The 12,009-nt window shown below is 19.0% G+C and overlaps 1 protein-coding gene across 4 annotated transcripts in view; it reads right to left on the bottom strand.

Moving 5' to 3' along the window:
* Window positions 1-12,009, bottom strand: part of LOC102671463 (hexokinase type 2) — a 52,523-nt gene that overhangs the window by 589 nt on the left and 39,925 nt on the right. For all 4 annotated transcript variants that reach the window (XM_006624688.2, XM_006624690.2, XM_006624687.2 and 1 more), the window contains exons 2-7: window positions 7,010-7,172; window positions 4,243-4,598; window positions 3,414-3,513; window positions 2,186-2,540; window positions 1,210-1,480; window positions 1-82 (exon numbers count right to left, since the gene is read on the bottom strand). In XM_006624688.2, coding sequence (XP_006624751.1) covers window positions 5-82; window positions 1,210-1,480; window positions 2,186-2,540; window positions 3,414-3,513; window positions 4,243-4,598; window positions 7,010-7,172 — 1,323 coding nt within the window. In that variant the 3' untranslated portion in view covers window positions 1-4. The remainder of the gene's footprint in view (window positions 83-1,209; window positions 1,481-2,185; window positions 2,541-3,413; window positions 3,514-4,242; window positions 4,599-7,009; window positions 7,173-12,009) is intronic.

The following is a 12,009-nucleotide window of genomic DNA, read 5'->3' as shown; positions in this document are numbered from 1 at the left end:
GTCTTCATCTATTCCCAGCAGCCACTGCGGCGACCAGCGCCGCTCCACGACCACTACCATCCTCGGAGAGCATTAATTCGAACTATAAAATTAAAAAAATTATCATATTATTATTTATTTGATATTAATTATATATAAATAATAAGTATAAATTAATATAATATAGATTATAAATTAATAATAATTAAAAAGTTATCTTAATTTTCTTTTTAAAAAAATTTATTTAAATATAATTGTTATTTTAAAAAATATTAATTTAGATTTACTTAAAATGAAATTTAATATTTAAATATTTTTTGATAAAAAAAATTTAAGTTAATAAATATTTAAAAGAAAAATTCAAAATAAATATGTCTAAATTAAAGTAAATAAATTAAAATTTTAATTTAGAAATATTAAGATTTTTATATAAAAGAAGAGTAAACTTGAGAAAAATAATTTAATTTTTCAGAATCTTTTTAAAAAAGATATCATTAAGAAAATTGATGACTTTTTTTTTCTTTTTCTATGTTATTTGATCTTGTTGTAAATGAGATTTAAATTATTTGCATCTCTTTTACATCTCATATTTTATAAACTAGATTAAAATAAATATATTTTTTTTCTAATCAAATATTTTATTTTTATAAGAAATAAAAGAAAAAAAGAAAAAAAATATAAATATTCGTGTAAAAAATAGTGAAAAATATCAAAGATTTTGAAGTAAAGATATATATTCTGCATAATGATAAATATGCAGTAGTTTTTTTAAATAAAAAAAAAATATTTCTTTTTTAATCTATAGAATCATTCAAAATCTATTTCATTTTTAAATATCTCAATTTACATTTCAACAATTATTGAAAAAAAATCACTTAATAATTGCTTCAAAAATTAAACAAAATGAAATAGAAATTTTTATTAATATTTTTTATTTCTTCAGAACTTTGGAAGTTTAAAAGAAATTTTTAAGAAAATTGAAATGAATAAATATATTAATAAAGAAATAGCATATTATAAAAGATTAAAGATTGTTTGTTAAATTTAATATAATTTATAATTAATAATATTAATAATAATTAATAAAATTAATTAATAAAATAATTGCATATATTTCTGTATTTTCATATTTTCATAATTAAATTAAACTAAAATACAAATAAATTCTATATATTAAAACTAAAAATAGAAGAAAATAAAATCTCAGAAAAATGTTTCTATTTTTCTTACCTTGTGACTCTGTAATTGGCCTATTTTCTCGGTCATAAGATTGTGAAAGTGTGGATGATATCTATATACCGAACCATCAATTCCAACGACAACATTATCTTCGCCCATTTTATTCAACAATGTAGCGATTCCAGCACTGGCCAAGTGAGCTGCTCTCCTTGATACAACAGAGCAAATGTACTTAACGTTCTCGCAGTCTTGATCAGTAACATTTCGCAGTCCTAATTCTGCCAATACTTCACGACAATTTGTATATTTTCCATTAGGATCACTATAAGAAAGAAATGGAAAGATTAAATTCATAATTCATAAAATAAAACATTTTAAATTACCGAAATATTAAAATTTAAAGAAAGTAATAAATTATTAAATTATTTTTATTTTTCATTTTTATTTATATATTTCATTTTTTAATTATTTATGGATTGAAAAAACAAAACGTAGAAATGAATTTCTTATTTCTGACATCTAACATTTGTCTTTCATTTGAAATAATATTCAAATCTGAATTTGAACAACAAATTTTTTATCGAAAATTGCTCACAAATTATATTAATAACTTAAAATAATATAATTTTTCCCAAATAATGCTTCTTATTATGTAAAATTAATTTTGAATAATAAAAAGAAATTCTATAGACTAGATTTTGAAATTAGATTTGAAAATTAAAAAAAATCTTGCAAGAAGTCCTACTTTGTGAACATGATTTTATGCGACAAAAAAATTTATAATATAAACAATAAAAATAGCAAATATTTTTGCTATTTTAAATTTAATTGCTATTTAAATTGTAAATGTATTTTCTGCATGTTAATTTTATAGAATATATACGCATATAGAATATCTCGCATAATAAATTTGAAAAATTAGTTTTTTCAATATTCACAAAGAAAATAATCACAAATAATTTTGATATTTTTTATTTCATCCTATTAGACAAATTTTAGGTAAAATTTAATCTTTCTCGATACTCACTTTTCAATTTCTGAAACGTATTTCGCGTAGAATCTTCCACGTTTTTTGAGCTCGTTGATAGGCTTTCCATTAAACAATAGTCCAGCGTTTATCGCTTTCTCAATGAGCAACCTTACCAATTCTCCCATATACATGCCAGAGATCATTTTCTCGAACACTTGTTTCTCCGGATTAATCGAATTCTGATCGACATCACGATCAATATCCGTTGATATAAAATCAAGAAGTGTACCCTCACCGAAAGCACCCCATTCAATATTAATCAGCATTTTAGGTTTTCCTGGTAATACGTTTTCTGGATACACGGTTTCTATGTTTTCTAACTTTTCTACATAGCAAGCATTGGTACCAGTTCCTGATTTAAAAAGAAAATAAGAAGTATTAAAAATCTTAAAAGATATTTAGATATTTGTTTTTTAATATTATATTAATAAAATTTGATGTTTTTTCTCTTTAATTCTTAACTAGCTATAATAATATAATAATATAATGTACATATTCAAATGTACTAATATTAACTTTCTGATTGAAATAAATATTGAGATAAATAAATAATAAACTTAGATATTCTATTACTATATAAACTTATGTAATGATTAAATTAATGAAGTAATACGACAGAAATAATAAATAATAATATATTTTTTCAAAAAACTTAATTATAACATAAATTTCAAATGAATTTTACTTTATTATTTTCCATTTTCTCTTAAAAAAAAATATTTTATGAAATTAAGAAAAAGAAAAAATAATTAATTATAAATAATTTATAAATATTATAATTTATTTTAATTTATTTTTTAAAAGAAAAGAATTTTTGAGTTTTCGCATATTGGATAGAAAAAAATATTAAAATTGTATAAAAAAATTCATATTAGAAAATTCATTTTATATTGAGCATATTGAATTATCAGATCAAGATTAATTAGGACTTTATTTTTGCTTCTGCGTTTTTACATTATTCGATTTATTATTATCAAAACGATAACACTTCGTTTTTGTGATGCTTGAATATTCAAAATATGCATAGAGATAAAAATGAAGAACAAAATTTTTAAAAAAATTTATTTAAAAAATGTTATTAAAAAAAATGTTATTAAAATTTATTAAAAAAATTCTCTTTCTTGTAAAAAAAATACGAGAATAAAATTGTATGTAAAAATTTTAAAGAGATGTTTATTATTATAGTAAAAAAAAATCAAAATTCAATCATTTTTTATTCACGTACCGACAATTAATCCAATACGGCAATTCTTGTTTTTCCAAGCGCATGACATCAAAGTGCCAGTAGTGTCATTTAAAATGGCGCATATCTCGATTTTCACATCCTGTATAATAAATCATAGTTAATATTTTAACTGCATATATACATATAACAATCGTTCTTATCATTGTTTTTGAATCTTATTACTCATTAATACTGTTACTATACTGTTGATTAATTTAAAACTCATGATATTTATATTTTAATTTTTTTTTAAATAAAATGTATGATTCTATCGCTCATGCAATTTACTATAATATTAATTTTTCAATTAATATTATTCCAATATTATTCCAATTTCCAAAGCTTTACAAATTAATAAGATAAAGGAAAAACAATAATCAAAATATCAAAATAACTTAAATAACTAAGAAAATGACCTAAGTATTCAAATAAAATTTCATAAAATCATCATAAAATCTTTTAGTCCAAAGAATTACAGTTTGTGATTAGTCATTCATTTGATCGTTAATGATCAAATCAATAATCAGTTATGTGATCATGATAGTGATTCATTAGTCAGTCAATAATCATTCACGAGTAATTCATTGACTAATAATTAGTCAATCAATGGTCAATCATTGGTTGATTCATTAGTTTATTATTTGATTTATCCAATGATTTAATAGTCAATCAATGAACAATCTATAACTAGTCAATCAATTAGCAATCAATAAATTAGTTTAGTTAATACTAAATGTTTATAAAAATAAAAAGAGAGCTATTTTTGATTTTGATAATTTTAAAAAGTCATTGTTCTGATTTCTGATTAATCAAGTATAGGAATACTTACATCTCTTCTCTTAATCGCCTGTTCAAGTAACTCAACTACATCTTGACCTATTATATCATCACATTTGAATCCCTTCGTCCACCTGACCAAATAGCCTTTGGTTAGCCCATGCTGTATCAATGGGAAGCTAAAAGTAAACCCAAGAGGTAGAACTTCATGCTGAAGATTCAAGTCCTTGATGAACATGGCCAAACATTGAGCTATGTGGTCGAAGAGTTGTACACCGGTTCCCACCATCAAACTTTGTGGTATAACATAGATTTTACTCTTCATGTCGAAATTCTGATTATCCAGAGTGATCAATAACACTCTGAAATTCGTCCCGCCAAGATCCAGGGCCAAAAAGTTACCCTTCTCTGTAAATCGATAACGAATAATCAATTTTGAAAAATATTTATATCAGGAAGAGAAAGAATAATGAAGATTTTATTGCTCAAATTATGGAAAAAGATGATATGAAAAAACGAATAGCAAAATTTAATATTTTGTTAAAAAAGATTAAGATACTTTTGTCATTAGGCATTATCCAAATAAATTATTTGAAAAATAATAATTATATATTATTATTTGGCTAATTGGTATTTGAAATTATCATGTGTTAGATTATGTGTTGAATGAATAAATGATTTTTTTTAAGATTATTTCGTTATTATATATTTCAAATAGGATAATTTTTTATTTTATTTTTTTGATATTTATTTAAATAATTTCTCAAATATATACTTTTTAATTTTAATATATCAATATTGTTAACTACGTCAGAAATAAATATTGCCATTTTATATTTCAATTCCAAGATATTATATTATAAATTTAATATTATAATAGTAATAATAATAATAATAAAATTTAATATAAAAATAATTAAATTTAATATATTAAAAAAATAATTGTTTTCTTTGGTAACTATAAACACAATATAAATATTATATGTAAAAATATGTAAAAATATGTAAAAATTCCTGAATTTTAAATTTAATAATTCATTTGATTCAATAATTTTTTATATCATATATTTATTTGTTATTTTATTTTTTAATAAATTCACTAAAAAAAAAATTATTCAATAATAATTCATTTGAAATTAATATAAAATAAAATTAATTTTATGTTATTTATGTTAACATAAAATTAATTTTATGTTAAAATAAAAATAATAAAATATTTAAAATAATAATTAATTAAATTAAAATAACAATTAAATAAAATTATTTCAAATAACTATTTGTTATCCTATTTCAAATAAAATATTCAAACCTAATATTTAATGATCTTCAAATACAAATATAAATAAAAGAAGAAGTAAAATTGTATTATAAAATATTACTTCTCAACATATTAAAAACTTAAGACTGAAGTCATTAGAATTTATCATAATAGATTTATCATAACTGAGTTTAATATGTAAGCACATTGTTTTTCTTCATAATCGGGCAATAGAAAGGCTATTATACGTATACATGTAATTGTAAAACAAAAATTCTGATATATTTATAGAAGAAGAAGGCATATTACTTTTATAATGCTATTATAAAAATAAAAATCCGGTTTAGTCTACATTCATTTTAAATAAATTAATAATTCTAAAAGAAAGAAGTTATTTGAAAAATTATTAGTCTAAACGAGATAAAGTTTCATGAAAATATTAATTTTTACATAATCAATATTTAGAGTTTTTATTTTGGTCTTGATAACTTTTTTTTCATTTTTTAATGTTTCATGCTAATAATAATAATTTTATTGTAATAATAATTATATTTAATAATAATTATTAAAATGGCAATGATCAATATCAACCGCTTCAAAAGTTGAGATTGTACAAGATTTTGTTGTTTTAGAAAATACTTGTTGTATGAATTCATCAATTCATCATCATGAATTGTTTAGGAAATTAAAAATTTTTGAAAATCAATATGAAATAAATATAAAAGCAAAACTAGATAGATAATTGGAAATTTTGAGATCTTTAATATAAATTTTCACTTTAAAATATTCAATCATTAAAATTATTAAGTAAAAATTCTTAATTAATCAAATCTCATCTGAATATCTCTCATAATATAATCAATATTTCAAAAATAATTCTTTAATATTTAAAAATAACAATTTTTAATCAAATCGAAATTTTAATAAAAACTTGGCAATTTCAATAAAAAGTAAAATTTTTGAAACATTAAATAAAAATAATATTTATAACACAATATAATCAACAAATATTTGAAAAGAAATTTTCATGATACAATTTTAATGAAATTAAAAAAAGATTAATATAATCTGTGATCTACATCATCTTCACATAATGTCATTTATAATATACTCAACTTATATGCTATAATATTTATAACATAAATATACATACATATACATAATCATAACAACATATACATAAATCAATATTTCAAAAGTAATTTTTATAATTTTAATTGAATAAATAACTCAATAAAAAGTTAATAATTTTAAAAAAAAATAACTAATAATAATTGAACAATATTCTCTATAAAAGTTATAAATCAATAAGAATCATAACTCAATATAATCAATAATTGAAAAATAATTCTTATTACTTTAATAAAACAAAATGAAAAATTGTATATATTATATTATGCAATGAAAACAAAATAACTTCAATAAAACCTTTCGTTAACAAATATTAAACAGATATTTCATCAATTCTTCTTTCATCAATTCAATCGTTATTTCCAACTCAATCATTTCTTTTTACAATCGATTCTATATCGATTATATGAATATCTACGTGTCTTCTTACCTGTGCCTTGGGGAAGATCTTGAACGTAGGTTGGAAAACATTTCGTTGTCGCAGTTGGATGCGTTTCCTTAGCTAGACCTTTATGTAATTGATCGTTCAAAGTGTCCATAAGCTGTCGAAGTTTGTCATCTGAGAGGATCATATCTTTACAGATTTCTCTAATCTGTAAAAATGCAAATAATAACGAATTATTGATTTGAATATAATAATGATACTATTATGAATTGGCCTTCAATAAGATTTCTTTGCATATGTATGCGTGTGCATTGATAGTGCAGCTGCATATTACATAACTCGATATATTTATTATATTTGTTATGTAGATATTCAGGGAAACTAAACTAAACTAACTAGGTCTATATCTTTTTTAAATTTCAATTCTTTTTCGTGACATTCAAATATTCATAATTCGTGCAATATTATTATTTATTATTATAAACTATGTTTATTATTTAAATTTTCTTTATCTATATCCAGAATATTAATATGAAACAGATTAAGAAATTCGATTTTAGAAACTAACGATAAAAGTTGGTATATAAAAAATATCAGTTGAAGTCTATTTATTAAATTATAAATTATAAATTTCCATTAGAAAGGCGGAGATACATAGAATGAGATAGTTGTATTTTCATTATTCTGTTTTCATTTTACTTTACTTAACATAAACTTATTAATATATATTTATAATTCATAAATAAGTCTTAATCAGTATTTTTATTATTTTTTCTTTCAGCCTCTGGAATTGATTTTCTAAAAATTCTACAAATATTCTACAAATATATTAACATTTTACGTATATTATGTAAGTATGTATTACATTATAGATAAGAAAAATTTAAATAATTAACATAGTTTTGTTATCGCAAAACATTTTCTTTAAATTATTTAACAATAATATTTAAAGGCATTTTTAAAAATATAATATTTTTATTTTGAAATAAATAAATATTAAAAATTAATTATAGATAATACAATTTTATTTACAAATTACATTGAGAACTATCACTAAGCTAAAATATATAATTAATATTTTTTTTAAATTAATAATTAAATTAAAAAAAATAAATTATAGAATTAATAGAATTAATAGAAATAAATTAATAGAATTTTATTTTATTAGATTTATTCTTATATGGAAAATTATAAATTAAAAAAAAACATGCAATATTTATTATTAAATATTAAATTAAATATAAATTTCATCTTTGCATCATGTTTTATGTATTTTTGTCTATTGTTCCTATTATGTCTAGAAGATTAAATATAAATCGAAATAGATTCTATATTATATGTATATACATCATATTAAAATTTAAAATTAGATTTTATTGCCCAATCACGAAATTAATGTATTAATTCAATAATAATTTTATTTAATATTATATTATAAATTTATTTAATATATATTATCTATATCAATATTAAATAAATCCATTTCATAAAATATTATGATCAAAAATTATATTTTATTTTATCATTATCTTCTTTAATTTCTCGTAAAATTAATATTTTAATATCGTTATTTTTTAATATGAATCGAGATTCGAAATATGAATTTATGCACACTAAAGTAGATTTTATCATACGAATATATTTTGAGGAATAATTATCCATTCTCAACTGACCGAATCAAAGGAATGCACGTGGAGTTTCCTGTACACTTCTATTGCGTTTCACGTGCACAGATGCGCGCGCATGCAAAGAAAACCGGGCGGTCAAACCGGAACAATAGTCGAGGACAATTATGAAGAGAGTGGCGAGTTATCGAGAATGAAAAGAGATGATATAACAATAGAATATAAAATTAAAGTCGAGAATGAAATATCGATTTAATTTATTAATTATAATCTATCTACTGTTGAAGTATTTAAACATTAAAAAATATATTTAAGAGAAATAAATTAATTACGATTAAAATGCGGGAAATTTAAGTATGCAAATATATATAAATTGTATTTAATATATATATAAAATATGTTAGACAAAATATTTGATAACGAAACATTGTTTAGTAATATTTATCAAAATATAAGCCTAAATAAATACAGTTTAATTTATTAAAGTTTATAATATTGAGAATTAGAAATTTTTTAAAAATTATTATCATTATCTAAATTTTAATTTACGATATATTCATTGAATTCATTTAAATGTATATTTAAATTTTATTAATTTTGGAATTTAAAAGAAATATTATTGATCTTTATTATTTAGTATATAAAGTTGAATATCGACTTAATAGATTTCTATTGAAGAACATTTAAACATCAAAGGATATCTGTTAAAGAAACAATTTGATTATTGGATACATGCTATCAATAAAAAGATGATAAAAGATTTTTAAAGATTTCTGATCGTTTCTTCGAATCATTTTTTTCTTTCTTCTTTAAAAATCTTGAAATATTATATATTTAAAGTTTATTTAATTTTATTTAAAAATGATGAACTTTATATTAATTTTTATTTTTAAATTTTATATTAATTTTTAAATTTCTATTTATATTTAAAAAAACTATAATCAATTGGAGAATTTTATATAAACGTTTACAAAATATTTAATATGTCAATCTAAATGACCTTAAATCAATTTGAAATAATCTTAAAATGAAAAAACTGGTTTATAAATTGACCTTCATGAATTACGTCTACATGCTTTTGTGTTCCCTTTCACTTTCTTTAATCTCCCAAAGAATTTTTCAATCCAATATAATTTAATATACAAACATCAGTAAATTAAAAAAAAATCATAGAATCAATTATCTATAGAAAAAAAATTTGGTTGATTTTTTTTATTATTAAAATCAATAATTTATATATATGTATGCATACAATTTGATTAAACATTATATACAAACTTTAATTTTATGTAATGTAAACTTAAATATAGGTCGAAAGATATATGCGGTTATATTTTTTCTTTTTTTCTCATTCCCATTCTTTATCGATTAATTCTGTTCTTTGATATATATAGCTTCGCACAAAGTTCAAGCTTTGAATTTCAAAAATAGGTCAGAAATTCGCATTGTTGTATCCAATAGCAGGAACAACAAGTAACAACAATTATATCGCGCTATTTATATTTTAAAATTTTTTCTCTAATTTTTATTTCAATATTTCTAAAAAAAAATGTAATTTTATAACGAATAAAAAAAATCTAACAAAAATTCATATTTGAGATTTAAAAAATTAATAATAATAATTTAAAAAAATTAATATTAATAATATTATATTTCTTATTTTTATTAATTAAATTCGTATCTTAAAACAAAAAATACTTAATATAAATAAATAATAAAACGATAGAACTATATTTTTATTATATTTTATTATATTTTTATTGTATATTTTGAAAAATTTCGTTATTGAAAAATTATTTTAAATTACATTGTTTATATTTTAAAATTTCAAATTTTTAAATACCTTGATATAGAGAAAAGGAAATGGACAAATATTTTAATTATAATAAACATTATAATAAATACATTTCATACATTGTATTAAATATATTTTTTTTTTACTTTGAATATTAGCCACAATCTTTATAGAGCTTTTATTTTTTAAAAAATTACAATACTATTTTTTGTAATTATTAAAAATTTTTGCAATAATATTTATAATTTTTCGCATTCTAATATATATTTTCTTTTTTATGAAAAGTTATATAAAAATTGTTTTTTTCTTATATTTGTCTTATTTTGATAAAAAAAAACATTATGAAATTTTTAATGAAATGAAACAATAATTGCATTAATCTAAAACATAAAACTTATTCCTATATATTAAAAACTTTCATAATAATAGAATTAAAAACTTCATATAATAAACATATTGCTTGAAAATCTCGAAGCATAAAAAGTTAATTATATATAATTAAATATAATTATATATTTATATGTATTAGCTTATAGTTTAAATAATTATTTGTTATAAATATAATTAACTTAATAATTACTTTCAGAAATATAATTTAATTTTGAAATAATTGTTTCAATATTTAATTTGTAAATAAATTTATATATATATCTAATTTTCTTTTATTATATGTAGAATTTTTTTTTAATAATGCAAATAGTTTGTAATTTCAAAATAATTCTCAATGCATTGCATTTTTCGACATAAAATGATTATATTTTAGATAAAAATAATGTGATTAAATTTATAGAATAAAAAATTAAACATATTTCTTAATTTTTTTATAGAAAATTTAATTTTAAAAGTAATATTTAATTTAACATACAATATTTTGTAATTTAATTTATAATAAGTTTATAATTAATATGCACGAAATAAAAATTCGTTGAATATTATTTTATTTCATTGACATATAAATTAAGATTTATTCTTACGAAGAATCAATAAAAAAAAATTACATTTTTCTAATTTATATAATAATAATATATATAAAACTTTCATTAAATATAAAGTTAAATGATAATTAAAACTTTGATTAATTAACATCTTTTTTTTAACTTTAATTAAGACTTCAATTATTTTAATTAATTTAGGTTCGTTATGATAATTCAAAATATAGAAAAAGTAAGAAGCAAAAGCTACTAAACAACTGAAATATCGTACAAATTACTATTACGATATAAGTCTAACTGATTATGACTGATATGATAAGAGTTTTTTATTAATTGTAACAAATTTTTCTTTACAGTTTTTTTTTTGTAAGAATTTAATTTCGATAATATCGACTTTATTTTTAGCAGTAATATTTGATATTATTTTTTAAAGTTTTAATTTAAAAATTTAAATATATTAAAGTTATACATATATAAACATTACATATATATAGTTATATAAATATGTAAATTTAAATATATTTATGTATGAAAATTATAAAATTTTTAAATATTATTAATAGAATATTTATATTCATGAATTATCAGTTATTTAAATAAAATAGAGAAAATTAATAGATTAATTATCTTTTCATTTAGATAATTTCCATACTTATTTTTGTATTTTATTTATTTATTTATTAATGTATATTA

Source organism: Apis dorsata, unplaced genomic scaffold (genome assembly GCF_000469605.1).
Source record: "Apis dorsata unplaced genomic scaffold, Apis dorsata 1.3 scaffold_1093, whole genome shotgun sequence".
NCBI lineage: Eukaryota > Metazoa > Arthropoda > Insecta > Hymenoptera > Apidae > Apis > Apis dorsata.
Note: the sequence above shows the minus strand (reverse complement) of the source record. Positions and strands in the feature narration are given on the sequence as shown.